A 13,125-nucleotide genomic window follows, 5' to 3' on the forward strand; every position below is an offset into this window, starting at 1 on the left:
AAACATCTGGGGACCCCAGGTTGAGAACCACTGTTCTAGAAGTTCATACACAATGCCTGTGGCCTATCATGCCAGTCACCCTGTCCCCCAGCAACAGCAGTAGCTGCTATTTAGATGGACAGCAGTGACCACTTAAACAGTCAAACACTTTCACATGACATGCAGTACAAAATGAGAGAAAATATGTTATGCACTGTTAAAAACTCACAAAATGTTTGCCAAAAAACCCCATTTGATTGTTCAGGCTCTTCTCCCTGATTATTTACGGTAATCAGGGAGAGCTTATTCAAGGCAAATTCAAATGATGTTTAAGTAGTCCTTTGTGTTTATGTAATGGAGCGCTAGATATCAATAGCGCTATTTAGAGTAAAAGAAAGTGAACATAAAAGCAAAGCTTTTGGCTAGGACCCAAAGGCATTGTTCTGCTGGAAAACGTATTTGCAGCCTCTCTGGGTACTCCCAAAACTTACTCCAGCAGGATTGAAAACCCTCTAGAAGGGCTTTCTGGATGACATAGAGGGCTTTAAAGTGGAGAAGCAGAAGATTTGTTGCCAAAGTGAGACTCGTGTCCAAGTTCAACATGACTCTTACCTCATATTCAAAACTGGGGTCAGGAGAATCATCATCACAATGGATAAAGCTGCAAGAGAAAGCATCTGTATTAATTTTCCCCATTTGTTTATTTTTAAGGCAAGTAGCATGGGCAACTAATATGAAAAATTCTCACTGATGCAATTCTGTAAAACATTAACTAAGAAAGCCAAGATATGAAAAATGGTGAGCCACACAGTAATTGTACAGTAAATCCATTTACCAGAAACTCCACTAAAATCCATCAAAAATAAGACAATTCCACTATGCTCCAAGGCAGCATATTCCAATGCTGAACAGCTCTTACCATCAGGACCTTCTTCCAAATGTTTAGGTGGGATCTCTTTTCTGGCAGCTTGAATCCACTGCTTCATGTTTTAGTCTCTAGAGAAAGCTTCTTAAACTGTAGACTGCAACCCCATAAAGGGTTCACATTACTAAAAAGGGGGCCACAATTTGGCAACTGTAAAAGATTTCTGAATGCAACCAGTGGCTGTTTTATCCATTTACACGAATCTATTAGCAATACTGTGGAGTGTTTCCAATGAAGTCTGCAGGAAATGTTTAGCTCTACTTCATAAAAAGGGAAAACCAGCCTGCTTTGTTTAGCAAGTCTAGCAATTGCTTATTTTGCTTGATGGCATTAAACATTCAAATGAATTTTGGCTTGGGTTTAAAACAGAATTTCCAACAATTTCTGAAATAACCCTAAACATACATCTGCCCTTTTGTACTCCTTATTTATGTGAAACAGCATTATCAACACTGATAATTATAAAATCAAAGTAGTGATCACCTCAAAAAAGTTGAACATGCTCTATGTTCTGCAGTATTCAAATATTCCACTAAGATTTAATCTTTATGTAAAAATAAACAAGCACATCCATCTTATTAGTATGCAAATTTACTTTAATCATTAATAAATGGTAAATTTATATGTACAACTGTATTAAATTAAAGTTCTTAATGATTAATTATTTGTAAGTGTTGGATGTGTATACCTGTTTTATATGCCTACATACTTCGGGGCCACCTAAAAATGTCTCAGGCAGAAGTGGGGTCAAGTAGAAAAAGTTTTAGAAGCTCTGTTCCAGAGCAGCAGAAAACATGCTTGTCCCTTCCTCAGTGTGACATCTTTTCAAACATAGAGCAATTGTGTAGTCTGGGTTGTTGTAGGTTTTTTCCGGACTATATGACCATGTCATAGAGGCATGTTTTGCCTGCATCTATGGCAATCATCCTCGGAGGTTGTGAGGTCTGTAGTCTTTTAGGCACAAATAAACCTCAGAAAGTTCAAAAAGATTCACTATCAGGTAGGTATGGAAAATTCAATGCAAGAGGCTCATCACTCAACAACAACAACAATTTTTATTGATTAGCCAGTTGGCCTTATCAAAAACAGACAGTGCAGACACAACATGCGACATACATCTAGTTCTCTTAAAATAAAATACAAATATGCAGGTAGCCATAGATATATGCATCAACTATCCTCGTCTCCCCTACACTGCACCCCAATCTGATCTATGTACTCCAATCTCCTTTTAGCAGCTTTAAACAAATAAAGGGCAATTTTTGTTGTCAGAATGGGGTTATAACCAGCCAACAAAAATGAAGTTTTGGCCGCTATATCCCAACTTGTTTTATTACAAATAAAAGGCCATAAGTATTGTTTCCTTTCTTTTTCATATAGATTGCAGTGATGCAATCATATAGATTGCAGTGATGCAGAGATTCCATCTGAACATTAGGAAGAACTTCCTGACTGTGAGAGCCGTTCAGCAGTGGAACTCTCTGCCCCGGAGTGTGGTGGAGGCTCCTTCTTTGGAAGCTTTTAAACAGAGGCTGGATGGCCATCTGTCAGGGGTGATTTGAATGCAATATTCCTGCTTCTTGGCAGGGGGTTGGACTGGATGGCCCATGAGGTCTCTTCCAACTCTTTGATTCTATGATTCTATGATTCTATGATTCTATGTAAAGTGTGGTTCAGATTTTTGACTTCAGAGGCACGACAGATACATAGTCTTTCTTCATATGGGATATGATTGAATTTGCCGTGTCTCTCCATGGATTCAATTTGTTCAAATCTTGTCCTGGTAAAAGCGGTTCTTAGATGTCTTGGTATATCAGCTTTTAGGTACGGCGCCCCCTGGAAATTATGTTTAAAGCACCCTAACCACATCAAGGATCCTGTGTTTGACATAGTGGCTTCAATATCCAGGATCCTTTGAGTTACTGTCCTTTTTTCAGCATCCCTGTTCTGGCCTCAACAACAACAAAGCATGGATTAGCATTAAAAGAGAGGGTGATATTTTTTCGACTTAACATAAAATGCCTTCACAGACAGACATTAGTTTGGGTTGGGAAAATAAACAATACAAATCAGCAATGGAGAACCTATGCCCTCCATTTAGGATCACACCTCCCCGTTGATGGACTGTCACCTTGTCGTGGTGAGGGGGCTTGCGTGTTCCAATGAACCTGCAGGCACAATGACTGGAGTCGTGCACTCCCAGGAGTGGCCGTGGGGGAGGTTCCAGACCAAGCACAGCCCGAAGACCCAAAGACCTCAACGGTGGAGCAGGTGGAGGATAACATGGTACATGTTACAACTACTGTGAAGGCGGAAGAAGGCTGCAATAGATTGAGAAGCCACGGTCATCTTGGTAAACTATGCCACCGGAGGAACCTCACTCTGTGAAGACTGCGTGTTTATCAGTGTGCACTGACCTCCACACATTAAAAAAATTCACGCACAGGCATCTTCCAAGGGGAAAAAAAACAACCAAAGTCCCATGGCGGTCAGCGAGTGGCGATGGGGGCAGGACTGTGAAATCTGGAAGCCCTAGTCACAGACTGGCACATGGGCGGTGAATACGCACTCAGTCATTCTACCTCAAGGTCCGAGGCAGTTGAGTAGTTCGGCAGCTGTATCCATGACTGAGCAGCCCTTTTGAGGATCCACTCTGCTCACCCCACATGGAGAAGGGGCTAGAAAGGTTGCCCTAAACATAGTCTGCCTCTCTTATCCCTGACTGGACTGCCGCATCCAGTGAGATCACCACCCTGCGGCCAAAAAAGAAAAATGAACTTTGGAATGATCAAGAATAGGGCTCCATAGTCACCTACGGACCCACCCTGGAGGATTATCCTACTCGGACAACGAGGGATTGCCTAACTAAACTTAACTAACAACACCTCAATTCATCCGTTTAAAAAAACTCTTAAAATTAGGAGCCATTAAGCAGTTCAAAACCCAGACATACTCAACATCAGCAAAACTGCTATAACATATGCCTTCAGACTCAGGGACTATAAAATGATTTGCAAAATTTCAAGCAGAAAAAGGCAGACAAAACTATATTTGAACTGTTAACCAAAAACAACTCCCCCCAAAAAACTGTTTTGTTTTTTTTTAAAAAGCTGTGCGGAACTCCTGATTAACAGATAATACCTTCAGTAAGACAGATAAAAAACAAACAAAAAAACCCCACCTCCTTTCTATGCCAGCTTGCTATTGCCATCTTCTGGCTGCTAATTGAAGCACAAACTAAAGATACCTGGTTTGTCACCTAAAAAATCCTTCATACAAAGCAAGCAGCAGAACAAGAAAAAAACCTTTCCTCATCCACCTTGAATACAACTTTTTAATATCGTACATTTTAATTTTGATTGAAGCTCTTTCTTGATCATTTCTGTTCATAAAGCTTCTGAGCATTTTGAACTGAAAAGCCTAAGAACATTCCATTTCAACACCTCTTCAGCACAACATCAGAACACTGAAAGATCCTCCCCTAACTGAGCCCAAAATTTGGGAAGTGGTCTGCTTTTAAATGATGACTAACAGCGGCTGTCTGAAACCATGTCTATAAGGAACTCATATTCTGTCACAGTGAGGGCTGCTGGGTTTGAAGTCACTGAAAATGGATCTACAATCCACTCAGAATTCTTTCAAATTGATTCCTGAGTTTCCCTTGGGAAATATGAATTCAAATTTTGAAGCAAATTGTTAAGGTGTTCTTTTATCATTTCTGGGAACGATTCATTCATTGTTACATTATTTTCTTCTAAAAAGTTTGAAGTCCACGAGAAACATGTCAGATCCTTATTCTTGATGCTTTTCCATATAGCTATCTTTTTCTTCAGTGCGGCAATTTTGTAATTAGCATTGAATATTTTCTTCTGTTAATTTAATTCAGTAGCAATGCACAATATAACCAACAATCCAGTAGCAATGGAAGAAAAAAGAGTGTATTTGTTCATTTCCACTCCTCTCCTTTTTGCAATGAATTAGGTAGTCCAGTAAGGTGACATTATCACCATCAGTTTTCTATTAGCTTTCTGCTTCTTTGGAGCTGTTAAATTTATAGAACTTTCCCCATTAACAGAGCCTTAAGGTTTTTCTCCCTCCTGTTTAATAAAAAACTATAAACATGTTCAATTAATGGAATAAACAAATGTACCCAATTTTCACTCACTCAGCACTTTCCTTCCATGTGACAATTTTCTAATTTTCTTTTATCAAGGGTTATTGTTGTAGTAGAGTCTGTTGGCAACGCTGCAACTAGTAGTAAGGGTGTCAGAAGTGGGAAGAGGAGTGCTCAAGCGTTAGATGAAGATCAGCAGAGGAAGATGATTCGGGAGATACTTATGTCACCCACTGATGAAGATTCCTTCGAAGGATTTTCTGAGAGTGAAATGAGTGAGGAGGAGGAAGAAGATACAGTGGATGTGAATAGGGGAACTAAGAGGGTTACTCGGGAGCAGGAATCAGATGAGGAACGACAGAGGAAGAAGATTCGGGATATACTTACTGCTCCCACAGAAGAACAGAATTTCATGGTTTTTCTGGGAATTATGGGTCTGAGAGTGATGGGGATGAGGATGAATCACTGGATTGGACCAAGATGCAAGAGGTTCGGGATGTGTGTCCTCAACCAACGTCTAGTGACACGTTTGCAGGGTTTTCTGGTGGAGGGGATTGGCAATCGGGTGATACTGTGGAATCTTGGGGAGATCTAAGTTTTGACAAGAGCTGGAAGAGTTGGAGGAATGGGCGTTGGCGTTCAGCTGTAGAAGCTAAACCAGCTGCAAGTGAGGATGACAAGGCGAAAGGCAGCTCATCATCGGATGATGAGTTGTAAGATAAAAGTAGGCACTGGAGTGTTAGAACTTTGCAGTAGGCAAAGTGTTGGTTTTGTACCTTGGGTCTTGTTGCTGCCGCTTTCGTGTTGGGCTTGGGTCCTGGATCTGCAGGTTGCTGTTTACCTTCATGTGACAACTCAGCTTGGATTCTCATAAGTGCGGATTTCCCCTCTCCTTGACTTTGGATTGCTTTTGACGACGACGCTGCCTCGTGGACTTTGGAACCTTGCAACTTTGGACTTGGTTTTCTTCGACTTCAGACTTCATTTAGACGATGGCTCTTCTTCATGGCTCTTTGTTTGATTGTCTTCCATTTGTTGTGTAACTTTGCAGGATTTTGGAAGTACTCCAGTTTAATCAGGATTTTTTGCCTGGATAATCCGGATTATTGCTTTAGTTTACTTTTCAAGCTAATAATTGCTGTTACTTTTGAGTTTTGACCAGAAGAACTGAAGCAAGTGTCTCTGAGTCTCTTTTGCATTGCATTAATAAACTACTCTTATGGACATATTCCTGAGTCTGGCTCTTTAAGGCGTCTGGGTTCCGACAGTTATGAATCTTACTATTTACTACAGACTTTGACTAGGCACACTCATATAAATCTGATATTGTCATGAATAAAAAGAGATTCAATGCCCTGAGTATAATTTCAGTGCCTTATATTTTCACCAGTATAACTGAGAAGGAAAGCTTTGTAAACTGTAACAGAAACATTCACTCTTCAGTTCAGTTATCCCTTACATAACTAAGTTGTCCTAAATATGGGCTCCCCTTTTAAAAGCTGCTTAAATATGATGTTTGGGATATATATATATATAAATATATTTATTTTATTAATTTATTATTTATTATTTAAACTTATATGCCGCCACTCCCCTGGGGCTCGGAGCGGCTTACAAGGATAGCTAAAATCTAACAAAGTTTAAGAGCAATTTAAAACAATTTAAAAACAACAGTATCAAACATTAAAAGCCTGTCGGAACAGGTATGTCTTACATGCCCTGCGGAAAGCTGGTAAGTCCCGCAGGGCACGAACTTCAGGTGGCAGATCATTCCAGACTGATGGCGCCACTGCTGTGAAGGCTCTGCGTCTGGTTGCCGTTAGACGCAGGGTCTTGACACTGGGGACTTCCAATAGATCTTGGTCCTCAGAACGGAGGGATCTCTGGGGTTGGTAGGGGGTGAGACGATCCCTCAGATACATTGGCTCCAGACCATGCAAGGCCTTAAAGGTGAGTACCATCACTTTGAAAGTGATCCGATGCTCAATTGGTAACCAATGCAGCTGTAGTAAGATTGGTGTTATGTGGCATCTCATCGGAATTCCCGCAAGAAGCCGAGCAGCTGCGTTTTGTACCAACTTGAGCTTCCGAATCACCGACAGAGGGAGGCCAATGTAGAGGGCGTTACAGTAGTCCAGTCTTGAGATGACCGTGGCCTGGATCACCGTAGCTAGGTCGTCCCTGGACAGGTAGGGGGCCAGCCGTCTAGCCTGGCGCAGGTGAAAGAAGGCGGTTCTGCTCATGGCGGAGACCTGGGCCTCCATTGTCAGCAGAGGGTCCAAAAGGACTCCCAGACTCTTTACCAATGATGACGGGCGTAACGCCTCACCATCCAGGGTGGGCAGATGGATGTCCCCACTGCCTGGTCTACCCAGCCATAGGATCTCCATCTTTGCTGGATTCACCCTCAACCTGCTGGCACGCAGCCATCCAGTAACGGCCTCGAGGCACTGATGGAAACAATCGGGTACAGAGTCCGGTCGGCCTTCCATCTTCAGCACCAGCTGAGTGTCATCGGCATACTGATAACACTCAAGCCCAAAACCTCGAACCAGCTGAGCAAGTGGTCGCATATAGATGTTAAACAACAGAGGGGAGAGAATGGCCCCCTGAGGAACCCCACAAGATAGAGGGGACCTCTCAGAGACCAGGCCTCCCCTCTCCACTCGCTGTCCACGGTTGTGAAGAAAGGAGGACAGCCAGTTTAAAGCTGTCCCCCTGATTCCAGCAACAGCAAGGTGGTGGGTCAGGAGATTGTGGTCGACTGTGTCAAATGCTGCTGTGAGATCCAATAGCACAAGCAGCGCTGACCCGCCCTGGTCAAGCTGGCATCGAAGGTGATCCGTGATGGAGACCAGCACAGTCTCTGTCCCGTGCCCCGCATATAAATTCTGGATCCATAACTAAGGTCATCACCACCACTGTGGAAAACGAATGAATGCACTTCATCAAGATGGCAATAAGTATTTAATTAAAAGGGACAAATTGATTTGTTTTTTTATTATTGTTATGGTCCTACTTGATATGTTAATGTTTTTAAGTTTTTTAACCTTTTTATGATGTTGATGGCATTGAATTGTTGCCTGTGAACTGCACCGAGTCACCTGCGGGTTGAGAGGGGCGGTATAGAAATGTAGCAAATAAAATAAAATAAATAAATAATAAAATTATGAATAGTCAAAGGACACATAAAGAACGGTAGCATCTTTCCTCATCAGGAGCATAAACCATAACCCTTCCTAAACAGGGCAGACACCTAAGTAAATTAATCCCAGTATAGGGAAATAGATTGCCTTGGTAGGTGGTGGATGCTCTTAATTTGAAGATATTTAAACAGGGGTTGGAAGGTGTGTGAAATAGTTCCACGACTGGGCTAGATTGTCTTCATGATCTACTTTGTGCAGGTTTGCTTGGATCATCCTAGACTGCTCATCTCTGTTATGAACTCAGGAACAAAAGCATGTCTGTAAAATATAAGGGTATTGTGGTTTCTATTTTTTTTTTAAAATAATGTTTTTGAGCTTACAAGCAAGGCTATACAGTATGATCTCCCTATCCATGGGGTAAGCATCCGGTTTAATGTATCTGCAATCAAAAAAAGCAGTTCTCTCAAGGCAATTCTAGGTCATCCAACTCTATGATTTTTTTCAACCAGAAGTCCTTTATTTAAATAACATTCATGATTATCCTTGATTTCACATATCCACATGAAATCCAGAACATATCCCCCACAGATATGGAGGCCATACTGCACTATGTCTCAGCTAAGTGGTAACGAAGCATTTTAATAGTTTGGGTAATTCATGTGCACCTAATCTCAGATTATTAAATCATGTGGAACTGTGCTAACTAATATGTACCATCAGGCCACAAAGAGAAAATGTCAACACACATGCAAAGAAACTTGCAGGTACACTACAGATTTTCAGACATGGATGCTGACACTTTTGATCACATCGGTAAAAAATAATCCAATTGAATTGGATTCAGAGATCATACAGTTTGCAATCTTAAATCCTGGAGCAGGAGAAAGGTGGTATATAAATAAAATAAATTTTAAATATTTTCAATTTTGGACCTGTTAAGAAAGTCAGTGTGAAATTTCTGACTAATCTCTTTCAGGATTTTCGTATGAAAAGCCAAGCGAAAATGCTTTGTGTTTCAAAATGAATAAGTTGGATGAATAGATAACTAAAACAGCAACAGAGTCCCTTTGGGGATATGGAGGCGGGGTACAAAAATAAAGTTGTTGTTGTTGTTGTGGTTATAACTGGAATTCTCAAGCAACCAGCCAAAAAATATACTTTAAATAACAAATCAAATCAATTTTTAGAAGAAATGTTACATTAAGTTTTGTTTTTGGCTTAATTTGCTTTTAATTAACTTATTTCAATATTAATGTTAAGTCAATACAGAACTCATGGTATGGTATAATATGGGGTATAGGCCTATTTTTAACAATAACTCTCAAGCAGTTAGAAACTATATTTATCTGACATCTAACAATCCCCATGGGTGCCGGTTAACTGAATATCTACTGTATAAGGAGAGAAAGACAGTAGAGACAGCTCTAGAGAGTGGCATTTGTGTGTGCAGGTATTATTATTATTAACTTTATTTATACCCCACTTTTCTTCCTGTGGGAACTCAAGGTGGCTAACAATTCCACACTAGACAGGTTTAAAAAGTATAATGCAGAAGTTAAAAAACAATTAATTAGTAACAATGTGGTAAAACAATTAAAACACAATAAATGGACTTTAACACTCAAGCAACTCATTGGCTGCTGGTCTCTAGTAGCTTTTAATTAATTGATCTGCCAGTTCTTCTCTAGGTAGCTATATGAAGAGACTACTACTAAGAGATATTAATGACCTCTAATTATAGGGAGCAAAGCTGCAGAAAGAAAAATAGGATGAGAGGAGATATGATAGCCATGTATAAATATGTGAGAAGAAGCCACAGGGAGGAGGGAGCAAGCTTGTTTACTGCTTCCATGGAGATTAGGACAAGGAACAATGGCTTCAAACTACAAGAAAGGAGATTCCATCTGAACATTAGGAAGAACTTCCTGACTGTGAGAGCTGTTCAGCAGTGGAACTCTCTGCCCCGGAGTGTGGTGGAGACTCCTTCTTTGGAAGCTTTTAAACAGAGGCTGGGTGACCATCTGTCATGGGTGATTTGAATGCAATATTCCTGCTTCTTGGTAGGGGGCTGGACTGGATGGCCCATGAGGTTTCTTCCAACTCTTTGATTCTATGATTCTATGAATAAATTGAACTGGGGGAAAAATCTCATTGTTCCTCAAATAGAACAACAAATCCAAATTTGAATCTCATGCAAAGATCCAGGTTTTCAGAATAGAAGTCATGGGGAGAAGAAACATAGAAATTCAGTATTTAAAAGAACACATTTCATGCTAAGATTGTGCCTAATTGCACTTTTAAAATCAGGCAGTCTGATATACTTACGGTTGAGTAAAATCTCGAGTAATGAAGTCTGAACTCTTGAAAAGTAGGAAGATGTCACTTAGGCATTTACATTTCAGTGAGCTATTCATTGCTATCCAGTAGGCATCCTAAACAAAAAGTATTTCAGACATAGTTTAATGGCATGTCCCACACTGGCATTACTCGACCAGTGAAAAACACAGAGAACATGATCTGAAAAGTATGATGGATTTGGATGGGAGAGACTTGGACAAATGATATTTTCCACTGGCTTCCACACACTCCACTCTAAGTTTCTACAGCAAACAGAGATAAAAGTGATACATATATGTCAAAGGATAATGATGTTAGGAAGACTGAAGTATGTAGACCATCTTCCACATTAGAAACAGCTCTTAACCATTGATATTCATGGCATTCTACGAAGGCCGGGCCTACAGTTAGGCAAACAGAGAGGGTTATTAAAAGTAGCAAGAGTGTCATGTAAAGGCAGTGACTTGTTTATTATTCAGGTTACGGATGTATTTTTGTATTGTTGTATTTGAGGACTGTGTCACTTATGAAGAAGGAAGAGAGTAGAAATTCCTCTGTAGCAAGGACTTAACTGTGGAACTCCCTACCCAACTGGGTCCATCTATTTGAAGAATCCAGCCAACAGCCAAAACGTGCTCTTCCGCATGGCATTCGGTAGTTGAAAATGCTGTTTTAACAAAACTGGGGGTCTAGGATTGTTTTTAGACCTTTGGGATTTTTAAAACAATGTTTTAATGTGCCTTAAATATTTTAATACTTCTATTGTATTAATTTGTTCGTTGTTTTGGAATTCTTGTGTGTTGGAAGGCAATATAGGGATACTTTAAGTAAATAATCTATACACATAACTTAACTAAACATAATAAAAGTGAAAAATGAATATGTGTATGTGGCAGAGGTGTCCACTTACACAGAAAGTCTCTCACCTCCACAAACAAGCTATGGTTCCAAGTGTTGAGAAGCCTCCAAAGGCACTCCCCTCAACTGACATTACAGGTTACAGCGAGCACCATGAACATGTAGTACAAATGCTGCAAATGTCTTCCCCAAACACTACAGCCCAAAGAATGCTTTCAATCAGGGAGAATTTCATCCCAGATTTGACATGTTTTCTCCACCACAGGCAGGCACCCCAAGGTTCCTTGTGTCGAATTTGCATGACCCCGCCCACTGCCTCTCCCTTAACCCTTTCCTACTCTTTCTTATGGCACACAGCAAACAGAGAGGAATTGATCAGCAACTGAATATACTGGAAGGGTTTGGGGAACTCATTCAACAGGATGGAAGTTGTAGTTCACCCTGCATCAAGGCAGAGCACTCTCACCACTTTCGATAATGGACCTGGACCACATTTGGTAGAGTTTGGGGGTCACTGACCTTGTATCTGGGAGTTATAGTTCATCCTTATGCAGAGAGAACTAAATCCAGTCAATGTCGGATCTGGACCAAACTTGGCACACAAGACCCAACATGGCTAACTGTGAATACTGGCAGGGTTTGGGGGTGTTTGCCCTGGGAGCTGTAGTTCACCCATATTCAGAGAACACTGGACCCAGTTGACAGCATATCTGGACCACATTCGGCACACAGACCTAACATGGCCAACTGTGAATACTGGCAGGGTTTAGGGGTGATTGCCCTGGGAATCTGGGAGTTGTAGTCCACTTGCATCCTGAGAACACTGAACCCACCGATGACAGATCTGGAACAAACCTGGCACACAGACCCAACATGGGCCAACTATGAATACTGATAGGGTTTGAGGGTGATTGTTCTGGGAATATGGGAGTTGTAGTTCACCCTTATCCATAGAGCATTAAACCCAGATGATGACGGATCTTAACTAAACTTAGCACACAAAACCAACATGGCCAATGGTGAATACTGGCAGGGTTTGGAAATGATTGACCCACGATTCTGGGAATTGTAGTCCACCCACATGCATTTTCTAATGGAAGCATTCATAAAAAAGCAAAAGGAAAGACTGCTTATTACTAATAAACAGCGTTATGTTAAACATTACCAAACGGATATTATCAAACGTCTCAAAACAAACAACGCCTTTTTCAAATAACCAGGTCCCCAAGCTAGTAAACAATAAATCAAGTTAGTTGCTTTAGATTCTCTGTTCTGCCTTAGGCAGCCAAAAAAAACAAAAACAAACTCAAATCCTGTCTGTGGGATCAAGCATTTGCAGAATAGACTGATTTACTGGTGAATATAAGGTTCGAGGAGGGAACCTTATATAAGGCAGGGAGTTTCAGAAAAACATGTATTTCTGCTTCATTGACTATTCTAAAGCCTTTGACTGTGTGGACCATAATAAATTGTGGCAAGTTCTTGGTGGGATGGGCATCCCAAGCCACCTTGTCTCTCTCCTGAGGAATCTGTACAAGGACCAAGTAGCAACAGTCAGAATTGACCACGGAACAACAGACTGCTTCAAGATTGGGAAAGGCGTACGGCAAGGCTGCATACTCTCACCCAACCTTTTTAACTTGTATGCAGAACACATCATGCGATGTGCGGGGCTTGATGAATGCAAAGCTGGGGTGAAAATTAGTGGAAGAAACATTAACAACCTCAGATATGCAGATGACACCACTCTGATGGCCGAAAGCGAA

The 13,125-nt window shown here is 40.9% G+C and overlaps 1 protein-coding gene across 7 annotated transcripts in view; it reads right to left on the reverse strand.

Annotated features, from left to right (window-relative positions):
• CDC123 (cell division cycle 123) overlaps positions 1-13,125 on the reverse strand; it is a 350,374-nt gene that overhangs the window by 34,555 nt on the left and 302,694 nt on the right. For all 7 annotated transcript variants that reach the window (XM_067468869.1, XM_067468873.1, XM_067468872.1 and 4 more), the window contains 2 exons: positions 10,490-10,596; positions 592-640 (listed from right to left, as the gene is read on the reverse strand). In XM_067468869.1, coding sequence (XP_067324970.1) covers positions 592-640; positions 10,490-10,596 — 156 coding nt within the window. The remainder of the gene's footprint in view (positions 1-591; positions 641-10,489; positions 10,597-13,125) is intronic.

This window comes from Anolis sagrei, chromosome 5 (genome assembly GCF_037176765.1).
Source record: "Anolis sagrei isolate rAnoSag1 chromosome 5, rAnoSag1.mat, whole genome shotgun sequence".
Classification (NCBI taxonomy): domain Eukaryota; kingdom Metazoa; phylum Chordata; class Lepidosauria; order Squamata; family Dactyloidae; genus Anolis; species Anolis sagrei.